At 35.6% G+C, this 19,993-nt stretch overlaps 1 protein-coding gene across 1 annotated transcript; it reads right to left on the minus strand.

Moving 5' to 3' along the window:
• Positions 1–847: 847 nt before the first annotated feature.
• LOC144432688 (organic cation transporter protein-like) lies at positions 848–19,017 on the minus strand. Its single transcript, XM_078120952.1, has 7 exons — positions 18,586–19,017; positions 15,797–15,900; positions 7,729–7,888; positions 6,709–6,809; positions 2,581–2,798; positions 2,046–2,160; positions 848–1,061 (listed from the first exon to the last, which is right to left on the minus strand). Exons 1-7 carry the CDS (start codon positions 19,015–19,017, stop codon positions 848–850), a joined length of 1,344 nt encoding a protein of 447 aa, XP_077977078.1.
• Between the last annotated feature and the right edge of the window lie 976 nt (positions 19,018–19,993).

The raw sequence follows: 19,993 nt of genomic DNA on the forward strand, positions 1-19,993 counted from the left end.
TGTGCCTCTACTCCTACGATTGAGCAGATCTTTCGGAATAATACAAACATTGTGGTTGAAAACAAATCAACATTCAATTCATATTTATATAATAAAGTCAGGGAGGACAACGATTTAAAAGGAGGGACTGATCTGAGGAAATTAGGGTCACCATGTAACTTAAACCATTACCTTATCTGGATAGGTATTCTAAATGCCACAGTGGAAAAAAATGTGTAAACCATCTATCGCTAGACCTCCACTACCTTTTGGTATATTCCTACTTCTAGGTATATTATTCCTCCAAAATGTAAATTTTACTTTTCTCGTCTGTTTATTTTAGAATCTGTCTTTAGAATTATTGTAGTGAATATAATGTTTGGTTGTAACTTCTTGAGAAGATAATGCTCCAGATACAATATGTATAACTTTAACTCTCAAAGTTTAACGTCTTCTGCGTCATATCTGCAGGCAATTGTCTTTCTTTCGATCCTTTGTAACATTTGATGTGCAAGTGGACGCCTCCTTACCAACTTGAACAGCCCTGCAAATGTATGGATTAACATGGAGTTGAGTGAACATGTATTTTATGGTATAATTATTTAATTGTAAACAAATACTATTAATATTGCATTTAGATATACCTGACTTTCTGACAAAACACTTAAGTATATTTGATGTCATGAAAAAATCGAAAATTTTAAAAGACATTGGAAATTTATACAGTGAGATCTTAAAGAACAAATTTAAATATTGGCACGACGACTCAAGGCTATGATCCCTCTCAACAAACCGTCATTGAATGCATAAGTTAATTCTTGCATCTATCATTCTTTCCTTTTTACATCTTTACACAAAACGGTATTTCCTACCTTCCAAACCATTCTCCTTCCTCCATCGTTTCAGGCAACTTTTCCCCTCTCGTTTCCGGTAAACATAAGACAAGGAATGCAGATAGTATAGGCAATAGACTAAAAACAAGTTTGGGTAGGTGTTCCCATAGCTGACGGAAATCCAGAATTTGTGGTGCCATTATAGCGCCAATCATACCAGCCATAACAGAGATACTTGCACCAGACGACCTACAGATGTATGAAGATGTTGGGATATGTATACACGTGTGTGTGTGTGTGTGTGTGTGTGTGTGTGTGTGTGTGTGTGTGTGTGTGTGCGTGCGTGCGTGCGTGCGTGCGTGCGTGCGTGTACGTCTTAGTTGAATTATAGCAAAACACGTCTCTGTGTAGACTGTTAGTAGTTATCTAGATTTTTTGTGTAATATATCTTTAAATACTATTTTCGTATGGTAGTTTTAGAATTCGATAATATGTACATATGTGGTCGACGGCAGATGGATAGAGAACACCATAAACGTATGTGTATGAATGTGTGTACTTTTGAAAATTTCGGCTTTCGTGACAAAACCAGAGTTGACAATTCTTTCACATAGCCATACTACTCAGTAAGAATGACACTAACACAATTTTGTTGAAATTAATTCTTTTGTTTTCTCTCACCATTTTATCAAGTTCAAAATATTCGGTAGAAATATGTTTTATAATTTTTTCGAATTTCCGGTTGACTCCAAATTGTTAGTATTAATTTATGCTGAGAAACATAGCCAGGAATTTATTAAACTAGGTTGTTGGTATAATCAAGGAAAATGTTCCCTTGTCAGTGGATTTAGTTGATACCCCCGACACTAGCCTAGAAGCCAGTAGCGTTTGGATATTTGGCTCTCGCCTTTCCCCTACTACCCGCCTTTCCCCTACTACGAAGCTTTTGCCAGACAGAGTTCAAATTCTTAATTGTATTTTTTAATGCTTCCCGCTTTGAGACAACGTCATTAGCCTCACCACGTGATTATAATTAACTCGGACGGTTGAGATATGCAATGCAAACGTTATTAGCATATGCAGTGATCGGTGTTGGAAATAGTACTTCAAGATTTGAATACTTGACCGTTAATCAAATACCAGGCGGTAGGGAAGAGTAGATGGGAGCCAGACATCCCCTACAAATGAATTATTAGCTACCTTGATACCAAATTAATTGTACATGATTCTTACCTTACAACTGTAGGATATAGTTCAGTAAAATATATCCAACTTATAGCAAAGACACCAGATATTGAAAATTTACCAATCATATTGAATGTTATCATTACCGGAAAAAGATCACCACCTATGATGATAAAACAAGAACAAAAAAACTATTAATAGAAAAGAAACAGTATAGTAGGTAACTGCGACAACAGCTAGAATCACATGTAAAGCCAATCTATGAACCCTATCTCAGCCTCAGCACAATTGTAATTATACATTACCTGGTAAATTCTTTTGAAGACGAAAAGTGACAAAACTCTTAGGTGAGGAACATTTTCCGGCTGAATGAAGACAAATATTGGGGAAGTAGGCATAATGTTTAAAAATCGATACGAATAACCTTTGAATATTTTGAATCCCAATTTCAAGCACGGTATAATGAATCGAACGACGTGTATGAGTTCTGTTGTGACGTAAAACTACCAAGATATAAATCCTATGTTTGTTTCGAATGCTTATATGTACGAAAGTGAGCATCGTATGTAAAACAGTGACTTACATTGTGGTATAAAGATTAATACAAATGACATCACGCCACTGACGAGGCAACCTCCAAAGAATGTGAATCTTCTCCCTAATCTCGTTTCTATCAACAGACTGGCGAGGATGACAGCAAGGATTTCAACAGCGCCAGCTATGGTGACATTTATGTAGTCGTTTCCGCCAATGTTGGAGATATTGAGCGTGAAACCGAAATATGTTAAGGAGGCAGAAAAGCTAGAGAAGAATATACGAAATTATTTTTAAGAGTTGTAAAGAAACACAGCTAACAATATCGATCGAGGAAATCAAATGCAAATAGTGAACTTATCAATAATATCATAACTAGGCAAAGGCCATAAGCTCGCGCAGGGTAGATTCATTTGTGACCGGCTGCCTGGGCCAGGGTTGATACACTTGATTTGGGTCATTTTCCAGGGGTATTGACCATCAACATTTATTTTATTGAATGCCATCTAATTCTCTGACATGGACGAGAAGTAAAGAAAATCAACACTCTATGCAGTTGTTGGTTTCAAAAACCATCATAGCCATTAGATTAATAATGTTCATTTTCAATCAGCCAACTTATCATAGACCCTACACTAACGTACGTACGTTGGTCTTTGGACAAATACTTTGTTGACATGTTGCCGATTTCTCAATTCAACTCGATGATTTAGGAATGTTACTGTACCAACAAACATAGGACAGTAGTTATTATTTTCAGAACATGTAAAAAAAATCAATTATTGACAATATAAGTGTCAAAACCACACTTCCTCAACCTGGAAATTAAACTGCCCTATGTCATCAGGGTCCGTATTGCGTACCGCCGTGCATCAAACTTCCAAATAGTGTAACAATTTCTCCTTGAGGTACAGTGTTGCCTCGATACACGTTACAATGTTACGATAATCGTGCCAACGGGTTTACTGTTACAATATTGCAATGCATGGTGATGTTATGTCTCCTATATATGATGATACGGTAGCGCGTGGAGAATGAACGTAGTATATGGCAGGCACATGCGTAGTCACTGCGCGCCGCAATGCATCCCTGGGAGAACAACCAATGTTTTTTGCATATAATAGCTCGCGCAGCGGCAGCGAAGCTGCCGCGTAGCGGCTCAATGACTAGTACGTATGCGCGTCGTATATACTAAACGAAAAAAAATGGTGGTTCTCCCAGGGATGCATTGCGGTGCACAGTGACTACGCATGCGCCTTCCATATACTACGTGCAAACTACGTGCATTCTCCACGCGCTACAGTATCATCGTATAGCATAGGCGACATTAGCTGCAATAATTGTAGCGTCTTAAGCTTGTTGCGTCTGTTTTGGTGACTTTTTAAGTTTTAGTGTTTAACCCCTTAGGTGCGGGTTAAACACTAAAACTTAAAAAGTTATAACATACTGTTACAATATTGCAATGCATGTTGATGTTATGTCGCCTTAGCTACAATAATTTTAGCGTCTTGTTGCGGTGTTGAGGGTTTTTTCGTCTGTTTTGGTGACTTTTTAAGTTTTAGTGTTTAACCCGTTAGTTTGGAAACCAACAACTGCATAGAGTGTTGACTTTCTTTACTTCTCGTCCATGTCAGAGAATTAGATGTCATTCAATAAAATAATTTTTGATGGTCAATACCCCCGGAAAATGACCCAAATCAAGTGTATCAACCCTGGCCTAGGCATACGGTCACAAATGAATCTACCCTGCGCGAGCTTATGGGCTTTGCCAAGTTATGATATTGTATACAACGCGCATGCATACTAGTCATTGAGCCGCTAGCGGCAGCTTTGTTGCTGCTTCGCGAGCTATTATACACATTTTTATTGAACTGACGTATAGATATATAAATACAATTACGCCTGACATGTTGATACAGTACGGAAGTCGTGGTACATACTGTTTGTGGTGGTCATTTGCATAGTACTATTAAAACAAACAAGCTAGTCATAATGACCTTAATATCTTAATGAACAAGCGACCTATCGGTCGCAATAGCTCCGCTGTTTTTTGTTTTGTTTTGGTAAAGTGTGGAAGTGGTTGTGTTGTTCTGTTGTTCAGATCTTCATTATGCAGGTTTATTTAGCGATGTAATAAAGTGGTTAGTGCTTTCATATGATGTCTCACTATAAAACACATTTCACTCAGAAAGTTGGCAAAATATTGTACTTTTAGATTGTAGTCACCATTTTACGAAAAATCTATTTTTATGAAAATTACGCAAAATCTTAGAAAATAATGACTGGGAAATGCACAAAAATAACAAAAAAGGATTTTGGAGGTTGGCTATAAATAATTCCAGTGTCTTACAGCTTTAACCCTGGAAAATTTTCATGATGAATGAATTGAACTAGGGATCTAAAATAATTTTGAGGCACTTCGAATTTCAATTTCCTAATAAATTTAACCAAAATCACTGTGCATAATTGTCAACAACATTCAACTTGTAGTAGATATACACCGTCTGATATTTCAATTTCGTCTAGTCCTGCTTGCAGATGGTGCACACATTTCGTATGCAAGCAGGACTAAATTTAGTCGTCGTGTTCTACTCATAACTTGATGTGACATGGCAAAATACATCGATCAACTTGGCATGAACAAGTCTGAATAGCCTCCCTCCAAGGAACATGCACACCAAATATTAAAGTATTCTGACACGGTTTCGGAGAAGAAGATGAAAAAGTTGACAGACAAACGGCGACGGACGACGACAGTGAGCATCAACCTAACGCTAAAGCTCCGCTCAACTTTCGCTGACAGCAGAGCTAACAACTCTATCCATATGAGCATCCTGATTTCACGATATAGAAATGAAAAATGGTGGTACTAAGTTACTGTTACAAATGGTGGTACGAATACGTTGTGCCCTCTAAACGGAAAAACAATGCCAATAGGCTTTAATGTATGTGTGTGCTTTTTATGTTGATGTATTTGCCAAATTCTGGAATTTGAACTGTACATTCTCAAGATATGGCTTAATTGCTGAAAATCATTGATTCAAATTACTCATTAAAAGTGAAAGTTATATCAACAAACTTCAAAGGAAAGGTGTGCACAATTAGGGTGGATATATATACCAAATCATACGAAATTTGAAGCATACATTCTTAAGATAAAGCCTAGTTACCGAAATTCATTAATTATGCTTATCATTCATTAAAACTGTAAGCTACATCAACAAACTTTATTGAACGTATATGCGCTTGTTATGGTTAACTTATGTACTATATATATTATATTGAAATCGACGTATGCATTCTTAAGATATAGCCTAATTACATACATTTATTAATTATGCAAATTAATCATAAAAGCTTTAAGCTAAATCAACAAACATCATGAGACATATGCGCTTTATTATGGTTAACGTATGTACCAAATTACATTGAATTTTATATGCGTTCCAGAGATATAGCCTGATTAATTATTTAAATGACTAATTAATGTTCATTGGATGTGTATCAAAATTTGGTCACTTCTTGCCATTAGCATATGAAAGATGTCTAGTATGTTTCATCAGAATCGATACTGTCGTTTTGAGGTATCGTGTCCACAGACAGAAAGACAGACAAGCACACATACAGACAGGCAGACAGAGGGGCACAGAGACAGACACAGACATAGAGACAGACAGACTGACAGACAGACAAAAGCATAACATAACATTCCCTTATGGGAGGTAAAAACTCACGTGATGTGTGGATATAGTACGCCATATTTTGGTTACCGAAGTGCCTGTAATTTCATATTTAAGGATTTTAATTTTTAATTTTAATTCTAATTTTTTTCTCAAAGTGAGGGCTAAAACTTTGTGTTGGCTCTGATGGTATGGCAATACATGATGCCGTGAACGAATAATATTTGAAAATAACTCGACGTATCCTTAAAATTACACTAGTGGGTAGGTATATTTTGATAACTGGTAGTTGTTAAAAGAGGGGGTACAACAAGGCTAGAATGCTAAACTATTCTGGACCTCACTTCCGGCCCCAAAATGGCTTGAGAACGTACTCACTCGCGTAGTAACCATACAGTATTTGATCTCTCTGCTGATAATCAGCACATGGCGTATTCAACAGGATGTCACATAAAGTGTCTGTTTGATAAGTAGATCTTATCTATAGATACACTTACTTGCAAAACATTAATATACAGGTCTTCATTCGCATGTTTCGAAAGCGAAACAAATCAATTGGTGAAGTCTTTCTAACATTTTCATTTTTAACACCAAGTTCCTGTCAAACAACAGAAGCATGTATTTGTTAGATAAAATAACATGGAGAAATGCCAATTCAATTGGTCAATGTTGAATAATGCTGATGATGTAGGTTGTCTACCTGTACTGTGCTATTCTTGTTGTTGTTGTTGTTGTTGTTGTTGTTGTTGTTGCTGCTGCTGCTGTTGTTGTTGTTGTTGTTGTTGTTGTTGTTGTTGTCGTCGTCGTCGCTGTTTGTTTTTGTTATTGGCTTATTATCGATGTTGCTGTTGTATTTGTTATGTTAAACATACTAAATCCACCCTTGATTTGTTAAAGTATGCAACGTTTATAAATGCCACTGTGGTCAATTTTTACACACAATTATATTTGAATCCACAACTGTTATTTTCCATTACAGAGTGAATGAATGTAGAAAGTGACAGATGAATATAGTTAAATATATGCAGCTCTACAGTACATACATGGTTGTCACAGTGTTTGATTTATGTGGCATATGACTCAAATGCAACATAAACTATTGTAGAGGTGCCACACACACAGTGGGGATGCAAACGCAGACAAGTTATCATGTTGAATTAATTATCAGTTGGAAATTAAACACTCGACGCCCATTAAAATAACTAAGTCATGTGTATATTTTTCAGCAGAAGTCTGTTTCTACGGCAGTGTAAACGAATATCAATGTTTTATTACTTTGAATGTGATTAGGTAAAGGATCCTGCCATGTGAGTTGTGTGTCTGTTATTGTTATCTTTGTGTCAAAAAGCATCACGTCCCATGACAGAAACACAGAGATAGCATCGTATATACTGTAATAGTAAATATATTATGTAGATATGATGAGGTCAATTTCAGCACATTGCAATGGTAACAATCAACTATAACAGAATAATCAGAGGGAATCCACCTAAACATGTAAGGTTACAAATACTTACGTTATTCTTTGACTTTTCTGATATTTCGTCTCCAGAAGTTGACGTTAGTACATTGTCTGGAATAGATACTTTGTTAACTAGCGCGGTTTTCTGAATAATCTTCATTGCTCTAGAAATCTTTCCAACCGATATAAGCCAGCGTGGAGATTCTGGTATGATCCTGAAATGAACATTTCAGAATTATATTGCTAACGATTTTGTTGAAAATTTGCTTTTATATATGTGTACAAACGTGCACATGCCATTCCTTATACAAATAAACATTACAAAGTGACCAATATCTTCATTTCAGTGCTGTTTGTAAGGGAGTATGTATAAAGTGTTCTTTAAATAAAAATCTTTTTTGTAAGTATCCACTTGTAAGTGGTCTTAAAAATAAAATATAGTCCTACTTGTAAGTGGCACTGTAGAAAGCGTTCTCTTACAATCCTGTGCGTAAATCTCTATGTATGATTTTTTCTTATTCAAGTCATATTTGTACGTGACTGTGTATTAAGTTTTCTCATTACAATCCTGTTCACAGTGACAGTGTATAAAGTGTTCGTATTACAGTCATGTGTGAAGTACTTTGTTGTGTTCTGTTCCTAATATTACAAAAAACATAAAAATATTCCTTCTGATTTGTATTCCGGGATATCTCTATATCACAGTCTGTAAAATATAAACATGCCTGCCACGCTATCAGCCAGGTTAATTAAGAAGCCTGATAGGGCTGAACAACACGACGTATCTCTTACAGTCCAATCTTTTTCAGTAAGGCAAATAATTTGTTGCTGTACATAACTGTGGTTGATACTATGCAAATAGTGCACTCATGATGATAGCCTCTTCAATAAATTATACAAGAAAGATGTAGTCTACGTGTTTCATTTAAATGAATCAAATTATTAGCTTGCAACGCAATAAAATCGTTTATAAAGGAGGCATACTCACCACCAAAACGACAGTAATATAATAAATAGAGCAGTTGTCACTAATTCGAGTAACCTCCAATCTCTGATGAAGTAAGCAGCGCCAGCCAATATAACAACTCCAAATCCATAATACACATAATATAATGCGCCCACAAAAGCCCGTTTAGATGGACCGACCAGTTCAGTTGCTAGGAAAGTCGAATATGATGAACATTGATTGTTTTTATATCTTTGAATTTCCCTACATTTCACCCATCTAGATCTGCAAGTTGTACTCATTTTTTCATTTTGATGTGTAATTTTACCAGATTTAAACTGAATATATTTTGTAAGATTAAATATGCCCGCTTAACAATTTAAGGAATAATAGTGTCTATGTAATTTCAGGACATCTAAATATTTGTTTGATATAACTATTCATGTAAGTGACTCGTTCAGGCTAAATGATAATTGACATGGTTTATAGGACACGTGCGCTCTGTAACCATTAACAAATGTATTAATTTGAAATTATATGAAAATTGAAGTTTGTATTCTATAGGAGGTTGCCTTGGAGCTACTCGTCTAATTTATGGTACTTGCAATTGCTCACCATTGTTCAAGGGCATATGGGTTTTCGTGTGAAATGCATGTTAATTTTATGAAACATATATGGTTACGTTCATTATAGGACCACATATAAAAAAATACATGTTGGCAATTTTTAACTTCAAAATTAGTCTGAGGGGGCTAAAATAAAATTTGGCCCCAAGACCCTATTCTTAACCATTGGTTAGGCATTGAAAACCCATGAATCCGTGATTATAGTCAACTTCCATTGATATGGCCTTAGCAACAGCCAACAATGCCAGTATATTTTGTAAAGATAACAAAATTTTTGGTTAGTCAGGCAAAAAAAAAATCAAAACATGTATGCAAATATGCCTACCAACAAGACCATGTCCACAGCAACAGTCAGAACATTACGTATATTGTAAAGATAACAGTAATTGGTAGGTATATGTAAGGGTAGCCTTAATTCTGTTTCTCATGACCCAAACGACCCTAAATGTCTTCAATTAGATGAACAAAATTAAATTGACGCCCTCTATGCCAGGGTTAGGAAACCCATGAGTGCATATCTGAATGAAAATTATTTATTTATCGCTGAAATTTGGGCAAATTCAATAATACAAACAATTCAAATGTTCTTTCTGACTTTACTTGCCATTTCTACGTCATGCAGAATATTAAAATATGATTATGAATTGAAAGTATCACCAACAAGTACTCATAAACTTACTATCTTTAAAAAAAAATATTTTTAATTTTTAACAGACTTGCAGACCAATCATTTTAAAGATTTTACAATGGCAAACATAGAATTAAGGGCCATATGTGGATAAACATACAAAAATTGGACAGTGTTACATATGCCTGGCCCTAGCAACAAGGCCACACCCATAGCAACTATCAAATGAGGATATATATTGCAAAGATGGTTAGGCAAGTGGATAAACTATGTATAGGTGTTCATTAGCAGGATGTTTATCCAGTTATCTATCCAACCCTATTGTTATCCTTTGCAATATTAATGAGTTATTTACATAATTAATGGTTTTGCAGTAATTAGGTTATATCTTACGAATGTAAACTTTAAATAAAATGTAATTTAGTACATACATTAATGATAACAAGGTGCATGTGTCATCAAGTTTGATAATACCGTATAGCTTGTAATTGTAATGAGTTATTAGTGATAATTAGTGATTTTCAGTACTTAGGCTAGATCTTAAGAATGCACACTTAAGGATGCACTCATCCTCTGGTGTTATATGGATGTGTGAGCTGATTAAAAATAAGCACTTCTGATCGCAATAGATATATTACTTAATCGATAAAATAGAGAAAATATCATTGTATACTAGTACATGTATAGTTTTGCATGTCATACCTCTCAGTATCGAAACAATAAACGGTTCATGCATATATTCGGAACAGGTAGCCTGTGGGGGTCAGCTATGAAACGGTGATGCGAAGCCCAGGGTTAGTCGAATCTCCACTAAAACTACACCGAGCTGTACGACATTAATACACGTACAATTACTGAAGTTTAACTAGCAAATTACATTTACCATCTTTGAAACAAGTGAATATATCCATCGCCCTTTTGTAATAAAACTTGGCGAATCTCATAAGGTGAACAGATTACACTAACCTAGATCGTGGTGGTGTCTGTGGATGGTAGGCTAGTAGCCTGAATGAGAATGAATGGGTACTCTTAGGTAGGTTTTATTTGAGTAGACGTCGTAACAAGGACAAAAATAGTTGACAAAACAACTACTTGAGTGGTAGACCTGATTAATATTTGTTTTCAAAATCATTGCCTGATTTTACTGGCACGAAAGAAGAGATTCAGTTGAGGTTAACTATGCGAAAAGTCAAATTTACCCACCTTTACCCAACCTTTACCCTACCTGTGACCCACCTAACTACCATCTCTGTCAAGGGGTAGTACGAGACAAAGTGATACTTTTGACTGTTCACAGCCCCAGGGGAGAGGTCACCGGAGGTGAATTAATTAAGTCAAAAGTGTCACTTCGTCTAATATTCACCACATTTACACATCCTCTGCTAAAGATTTACCCCGGTGGAAAGACATGGTCAAATATGACATTTCGTATAGTGAACTAAACTCTAGTGAAAGTTACAGTGGTTTGAAAATACAGCAAACTCAACTTTTACAGAAGAGGATATGAAAAATGAGTTCCAAAGCTAGGTTTTATTTATTGATGTAGTAACTAATGGATATGCAATATCATGTCTGGTACTGCAGAATTTTTCTTTCGACAAGGCGTGAAGGAACAGCAATCTAAAGTTTTGCCTTTATTGAAGGCATTCAGTTTACATCTGATATAAACATATTGTTGATCAATAGCATAGCATCAATTGAATTGTTACTATACAAAATTATGTATTCGAGTGAATAGACCCAATTATTTTTATTCAAAACTACTCGCGCCATTATGTCGTATGCATTGTCTACGTTTCTACTAGTATAGCTATTTGGGTGGCGTTACATGTCAATTCAAAGGAACAACATGAATAGACGTGTTCTCCACTGTTACATTTGATTACGTTATTTCATCGAAATTCTAAAATAAAACAAGATCAAGGACAATGTAGTATAAAATAAAGATGATAAATTCAGTATCTGAAGAATATCTTTTATAATATTTCAAAGGAACAATATGAATATATGCATATTTAGTTTAGTTATTCAGCGTGAAGGCACTCTTACATTCGATTACGCAACAAACTTCCTCTTGGTCAGTCATGAATAAAGGTTGAAAGTAACAGCAGAGACAGATTCTAATGTACCACCCAACCCCAACCCACCAGAAAATAGTATCTTAAATCAAATTTTATTGCATTGTTAGCTATCATTCCACGTGTTTTAGTACTCAAAGAAAATCTGACATTCAAATCCTCAACGTAAACGTCTCATACACAAATAACCTTCATTGCTGGGAATAAGTAGTCACATGCCAACTTGATGACTAAGCCTATCTCATTTTGACACCATTGCAAAGTGGGAAATTAATAAGAGCTCATGAAATGCCTTTAACAACGATTCATTTACTTTTTAATATGATATTTCTACAGAACGTAGAGGAAGAACTGCATACAGAACAAATAACAAAAACGTTCTAAAGTAACTGTCATATTGACTTTTTCCATTGCTCTAGAAAGTATCTCAATTGGTCCAAAGTGGGGGTAAAACATTCTGAATGTTTCTAAAGGTGTTTTACTGAGTGATGTTTCTTTTCTATCTAATATTTGCAAGAGGTCCAATTTATGTAACTTGTATGCTAATATTGAGAGGTAAAATTTCAAATTTTGTGTAGACCTAAACTTGGACTCTATATCCTGTGTAGAATGTACCTGTCCAGGATTCAATACTACATGTGTAGATACGTATTAAAACCAGATGCCAGATCTGAAAAGGAATATTTTTAATGTGTGTATGTACACTTGATAACAAGCCATACCAATACGCCGAAATTGGTCAAAAGGACATATCATTTGGCAAGGGTCGTTCTATGCAATAAATGAATGCCTCTATTTTTTTACGATGCATGTACCCATGAATGTACATGGGGAAGGAAGCCATTGAGGCTTTTATAGACCCCTTACTGTTCTGAGGTGTTATCAATACACACTATAAAATGATTAATTGATGTAGTCACAATAACCCTTTCTGGTAAACTGTTCCAAATGTCTACGACATATTGACTGGAAAAATATTTATGTATATCCAATCTGGATTAAAAGAATTACTAAGTAATTACAATGATTTAATTGGTGTAGTAATAACAATAACCCTTTCTGGTAAACTGAACAGTTCCAAATGTTTACAACATGTCGACTGAAAAAAATATTTTGGTATATCCAATCCGGATCTGTCTTTAAATCATTTCAATCTATATCCCCTTGTTGTCGAAGTAGATACTTTGAAAAATACAACTGGATCAAGGAGAATATGTAAATGGAAAAGTTTATACACTTCAAGCAAATCAGCTCTAATTCATCTAGTTTCTAAAGTTGTCAGTTTCAATATGCGTAACTGTCCTCATAATTCAAGCCACCAAGCTGCGGAATCATCCTGGTGAACCGACGCTGCACTTTTTCCAAAAATGTAATATCCCTACTCGTATATATGTGGGGAAGACACTGGGGAAGCATAGTCAAGGTGTGGACTTACTAGTGCTTTAAAAGATAAAAACCAACCAGAGTATTCATATCATAGTAACTGAAATAATTCATGGTTGGCATACATTTTTGAAAGAATAGCAATCACCAACATCAAACAATACAGGAAATCAAATAAACTGGAAGCATCATACATAATATGCAAATGATATGCAAATAAAGAAGCCAGAATTTATCATTTTGTGATTAAAATGCAAAATTATACAACTGTCTACAAGTTTATAATCTACAGGATGCCCATAAGTACATGTATACAGATATAAAGCAATCGTACAGTTCACATATTTTAATTTGCCATCAATATACAGAAAAACCATAATCTTACATCATTTATGAAATTGCTGCAAAAATTACCCTTAATATTGAAATAAAAATTGCCAATATATATTTTTTAATTGCTCAGATGATGGGGAACACAATGAGATATGTTGGCAAAAATTAACATGAATTTCACACGAAACCCAAAAATCTGCCATATGCCCCCGCACTACCAGTATGAAAAACCATAACATAATCCTTTGTAGAAGAAATGAACTTTGTTATTATTAATGTAAGTTCCATATTATATGAAAATCGAAGGTTGTATTAAGATATTGTCTATATTATATTACCAAATTAACCATTAACTTAAAAATACAAATCATAGAAAGTGAAGCTTGAATTCTTACGGTATTACCTAAATACCCCCAATAGGTAATTAGACAATTTTTACATACATACATACATACATACATGCATACATGCATACATGCATACACGCATACACACATACACACATACATACATACATACATACATACATACATACATACATACATACACACACAATGCCTCATGTAATTAATATCCCCATTTACGAAATTAACAAATTCGTCGCCTTACCAAGAAGAAAAGCTTGTATACTAGCACCAGAGACTGTGACAGCAAGTAGGCAGCGTATGATGACAAATGTTACGTAATGATGTACAAAAAAGGCAATAATAGCCAAGACTTGTAACAATGATAAACACAGCATCAACGTCGTCAATCGTCCGATCCTGAATTTGAAAGAAAATGCAGAGAATAAGTAACATGCATGCATGTATGCATGTATGTATGTGTGTATGTATGTATGTATGTATGTATGTATGTATGTATGTATGTATGCATGCATGCATGTATGTATGTATGTATGTATGTATGTATGTATGTATGTATGCATGCATGCATGCATGCATGCATGTATGCATGTATGCATGTATGTATGTATGTATGTATGTATGTGTGTATGTGTCTATGTGTGCATGCATGCATGCATGTATGTATGTATGTATGTATGTATGTATGTATGTATACGTATGTATGTATGTATGTATGTAACAATTGTCTAATTACCTATTGGGGGTATTCAAGTAAAATATCTTAAAACAATTGAAAAATAATGTTTGTTTATTTTTTGTTTTGGTGTTTATAAATGTAGTTTATATTACTTCCTGTTGACTGACATCTCACTTCTTCAAGATACTTGTCACATTCAATGAAGTAAATAAATAAAACAGAGTTATAATGAACCAACAACATCAACATCAATGAACAAAATGATCCAAGTTGAATTGTCAAAGTTTTGGTGCAAACACGTTCTCGATGTTCTTTTGTTTACAGTCCGTGTGGATTGTACATCTCGCGAGATCCCATAAAGTGGCGTACGTAAGGAGTCGTCATTAAATTACGGTATAACTTCAAATGTTCCGATTTCGAGAATTTTGGTCATCCGTACTGGGACTTTTGTAATCAAGACGAGGTAAACCGACTAAAAATCGATTTATTGCTAATATTTGACCACTGGGCGTGTTAATTCCTTAGTTACCGGCATTTCTGGTAAGCCCATGTTTCAAAGCTGTCTCCTCGCAGGGCGGGGAAGGGAGGGACAATTGTCAGAATCGAGTCCCAAATTACTCATGTTTTATATCATCTGGTTACCGTAAGCTTAACGCTTAATGTTAAAAAGAACGAGTGTGGTTGCTGTTGAGAACAGAGATAGCAGATGGGTCACTGAGTCTTTGACGTAATGCGTTTGTGCGGGATAGAAATTACACTTTCACATTTATTTACCGATGATTTGGCCACACTTTTGATCGGACAAGTTGCCTTCCTAGCAAACAATACCAAAGGTGACAGCACTACAAACAACTAATACTGTAACCTTAAAACTACTACTAAAAGATCATTTCCATAGTAGTAACACAACGACATAATAACTGTCAATTAAATTACTCAAAATTACATAACCGTCATGTTCACTGGAAAGCAATTAAATATGCAGTCTAGTGGGTGCATAACAAAGCAGATGTAGGTGCCCTCTTTTGTGTTAAGTCTACTTGACTAGTTTTGACTGACTGATCAAGGGGTGGTGTAAAACTTACATGTCTGAAACGGGTCCAAAAGCAAAACATCCAACAGCATTACCTGACATATACAGTGATGTAATAAGAGCACTTTGGTATGATGTATCACATACAAGATCAAACTGAATATAGAAATGACACAAAAAGAACAAATATTAAAAATACAACATTTTTGGGGGAGATATATTAATAATACAGACACGTACGTCATACAGTTTGAGTATATATATACACAGTGGGTTTAACGTATGATCTGGTTACAGAGTTGCAAACATGTTCCCCAATCAAGTTTTTGTTCATTTGCTTCCATGCATGCATGCATGCATGCATGGCAAATGGAATGTACACCATTTCGCCACACGCAGTACAATATTTATCCCCTGATAATTTTCCGGATCTTTTTTTTACTATTTTACTGGACAACTCTGTGGTTTTGATAGAACGGCTAGTCTGTCATAGTGACGGTACACCACCATCAACTACCTCATCATTTGAAAAGTAAATCGACAAAACTAATTCATCAAGCATATCTATAATAACTACAAATAACGCTCAAACAGTCAATATGTCTATCGAATGTTTACGTGTGGTTTCGAACTGTTGCAACACAAGTTACGTTATTATAAACTAAAACTTAATAACAAATCAAGCCAAGATATACATAAGGGACCGGTCAGTTTCTTCGGCCTGGGGGGGGGGCGGTGGATTGGTAGGGAGATCACCCTGTTTTTGAAATTGGCAGTAGGGGGGGTCATGCTGTTTTGAAAATTGTGGAAGGGGGGGGGGGTCATTGTGTTTTAGATTGTGATGGAAGAAAAAAATCCTTTCTACAATGGTATAGCCTTGTCTGAAATGTGGTACATGTCAATATTTGTTCTTGTCCCTGTTTCTTACATGAATTCTTTAACATTACTTATTAGTTCAAACCTAACTATACATATTCATATACATTGTACATGTACCGGTATTACCTAGCTACCGCACTAGTTACAGCACATGTCATGTAAATGCTTGGCTGTTTCACAATCAATGCTTCACTTATATTGCAGTTTGGGGCAAAAGTGAACTTGAAGGTTTCGTAATGGTAATTTTCATAGATAGTTTATAAATGAAGTTAATCTAAATTGTTCTACTCGTCATGCTATTGACACTACAAATCACCACATCTCATCAGATTCCAATTACTATTATACACTAGGTATGAGAACCTAAAGTTCTCTAACATACCGGTGTCTTTATTATACATGCACTATTAATGCCCCTATATACTAATGTTACGTGTCCATTTTATGTGATATGAGAAACTCATTTAAAAACGTTTTACGTTAGCTTTTCGAAGCTTGGAAATATTACCTCAAAGGTTATGAATAACCTAAGCATTGCCTTAGTATATCTCAAGCAAAAAACTCCAGATCTGCCAGGGGGAAAACCCCAAGGACTCCCTCCCCCCCCAGAGGTCACTCATACATTCAACCAACAATCAGATGCACCAACAACCTTTTCACTGTCATAATGGTATTAAACTTTTCTTAAATATTTTCACCCTCTTCTAATTTGATATGATAGTCTTTTCAAGATCTGAAACGTTTGCCAAGGTAGTCTAAAATGCCTTAAACTCCAAATCTCCCATACCAATGATACTACCATTAGATGTGCTGACCTTTACTACATGTATATAATGATGCCATTTAAACTTTTTATGAACATATTTCAACCCTTAGTGTAAGTTATAAAGAATAGTTTCTGATACTTGCTGTCTTGTAAAGCATGGATTAAGTTGTTGCTTGAATGGGTCTGAATGGCCTACATATTGGCTTTAAGAGTAAAAATCCTCCAGGGTTTCTAGAGGGAGACCCCCTCAGACCCCCCCCCCCCACATGACCCCCCCCCCACATGAGGTGGACATATCCCAGTCTCAAGCTATTCCCCTCTTACTGCCAAGATGCTATCAAAGTATATTTCAAAAATATTTCAACCTTATGTAGTTACATTTTACATGTTGGTGCTGTCTTGTAAAGCTTGGAAATTATTTTCTGAAAATGTCTGAATAGTCTCAAACTTGACTTTTCAGAGTTAAAAACCTCCTGGGCTTCTAGGGAGAGACCCCCTAGGACCCCCATAAGAGATGTACATATTCCCTTCTCAAGCTTTCCTACCTTTCACTGCCAAGATGCTATTAAACTCCTTTTCGAATATATTTACCCTGTGTAGTCAATCATTATAAATATGATAGTGCTAACCCGGGATCTTATAAAGTAGATGCAAGACAGTCAAGCAGTCCACACTGAGTCACGATAAAAAAATACCTTTCATGCGAATATTATATATATGGGGGGTCATCATGTTTAAGAATTAAGTGATGGGGGGGGGGTCAGCCTGTTTTTGGTTTTACAGATAGGGGGGTCAGTGATTTTTGTCGGTCCGATTTAAGAATCCACCGCCCCCCCCCCCCCAGGCTGGAGAAACTGACCGGTCCCTAAACACTCGTATACGCGACAGATATGCATGACAATGTCACTATTGACAGACTTATTGCAACAATGAGTGTCATTACATTGCTAGCAACTGTCAATGCTGATTTGTCAGTGCTTACGTGTTGTTGTTGTTGTTGTTATTGTTGTTGTTGTTGTTGTTGGCATAGGTGATGGCAAAGGTGTTTGTGGTGGTGGTGGTGGTGGTGGTGGTGGTGGTGGTGGTGGTACAGTGGTCGTGTCGTTATAAGTGGTGGTGGTGTACGGTGGTGGTGATGGTCATCATGTCATCATCTAATCTTTAAATGCAGGTCATATCGTTGTAACAGTACATACCTCATGTATCATAGTTGATGTATACTGGGAAGTATCATAGGTCCAACCATTATCACATTTCACAACATTTGAAGTGTTTTTAGATATCTGAGCCAGCGATAAAAAATCGGTTGCATTCATGACTTCGTATCGAAAGCAGCTACTCCATTTCCAACCAGATTCACACGACCCGTCATCGCGCTCCCTCGGTAAAAGAAGGTCCTGCACCCTTCCATGACAATCATCCGTTTTATTTAAAGTCTCGCATTCGTCGGTCAAATTAGACGACTCTGCCATTTTACACCAATAATCTGTAGGTGCTTGAATGAAAACTGGTGCTGTATTCTTTAGAGATGTTAATACCGCCACGAAGCATAGCAGTACAACACATCGTTTCTGATATGGTCCAAATTCTCCAACTAAATGCGTCAATAAATTGTCATAATCCACCATTTTGCGACGATTAGTACTATAATGGTAGATCCTAGATCAGCGGTGATTAAAAATATTATTGTGAACTCCAAATGTAAGACAGGAGTACAGGTAATGTTTGCTTACTGTCATGTAAGGTCCGAAGTACAGAAGGTCCTCCACACATCTTATAGTATACATTGTAGTACATGACCTAATTAACATATGATGAACACATTTGAAGGACGAATGTTCATATGATGAACACATTTGAAAGACGAATTATGCAATAATATGCTATCAAAGGGAATAACCAGTGTCATGAAATGGGCGGGCAATAATGCGCTTGCCATCTCAAACATTGAGTTATCACTGTGTTCAAATCTACACCACTTCACTATTTTATAAGCTGTGATAATACGCACATGTAAATTCAATGCGGAGTATAATTGTGATATAACCATAACCAAAGGTTATTGAACCTATAGCTACCTATATATTCATTCATATGCAAATACACGGGCAAGGCCAAATACACACGATAAAATAATAGTTTGGAGTACTAGGATGATTCTATGTTGTTTGGAGTGGTAACGGTTTCACATCCAACCTTCTCACCGACTTTAGTGATCGAACAAAAGGTTATATATATATATACATATATATATATATATATATATATATATATATATATATATATATATATATATATATATATATATATATATATAGTTTTGCGCTCTGCCACTGCGGTATAGAGCACTGTCTCAGCAGATTGACACTCACCGAGTTATATATATATATATATATATATATATATATATATATATATATATATATATATATATATATATATATATATATATATCAGCGGAGGTTTAAACGAGCACCGTGGTGGTGATTTTGTAGAACGGCAGGAAATAATGTCTGCTTTAAATAATAGCCGACTAACTAGTGGTTAACGGTTGGAATTGCATACATTTTAAAGGCCGTAAACCCAATATTAAAAAGTAGTCCA

This window comes from Glandiceps talaboti, chromosome 3 (genome assembly GCF_964340395.1).
Source record: "Glandiceps talaboti chromosome 3, keGlaTala1.1, whole genome shotgun sequence".
NCBI classification, from domain to species: domain Eukaryota; kingdom Metazoa; phylum Hemichordata; class Enteropneusta; family Spengelidae; genus Glandiceps; species Glandiceps talaboti.

Bases quoted from the DNA above. Each gene is read 5' to 3' on its own strand.
- LOC144432688 (XM_078120952.1), bottom strand. From the start codon at position 19,017: ATGGTGGATTATGACAATTTATTGACGCATTTAGTTGGAGAATTTGGA. The intron at 15,901-18,585 runs GTATGTACTGTT...TTCTATATTCAG, and splicing joins CATCAACTATGATACATGAG to TTTGATCTTGTATGTGATAC. The intron at 7,889-15,796 runs GTAAGTTTTACA...TGTTCATTTCAG, and splicing joins TTTGGACCCGTTTCAGACAT to GATCATACCAGAATCTCCAC.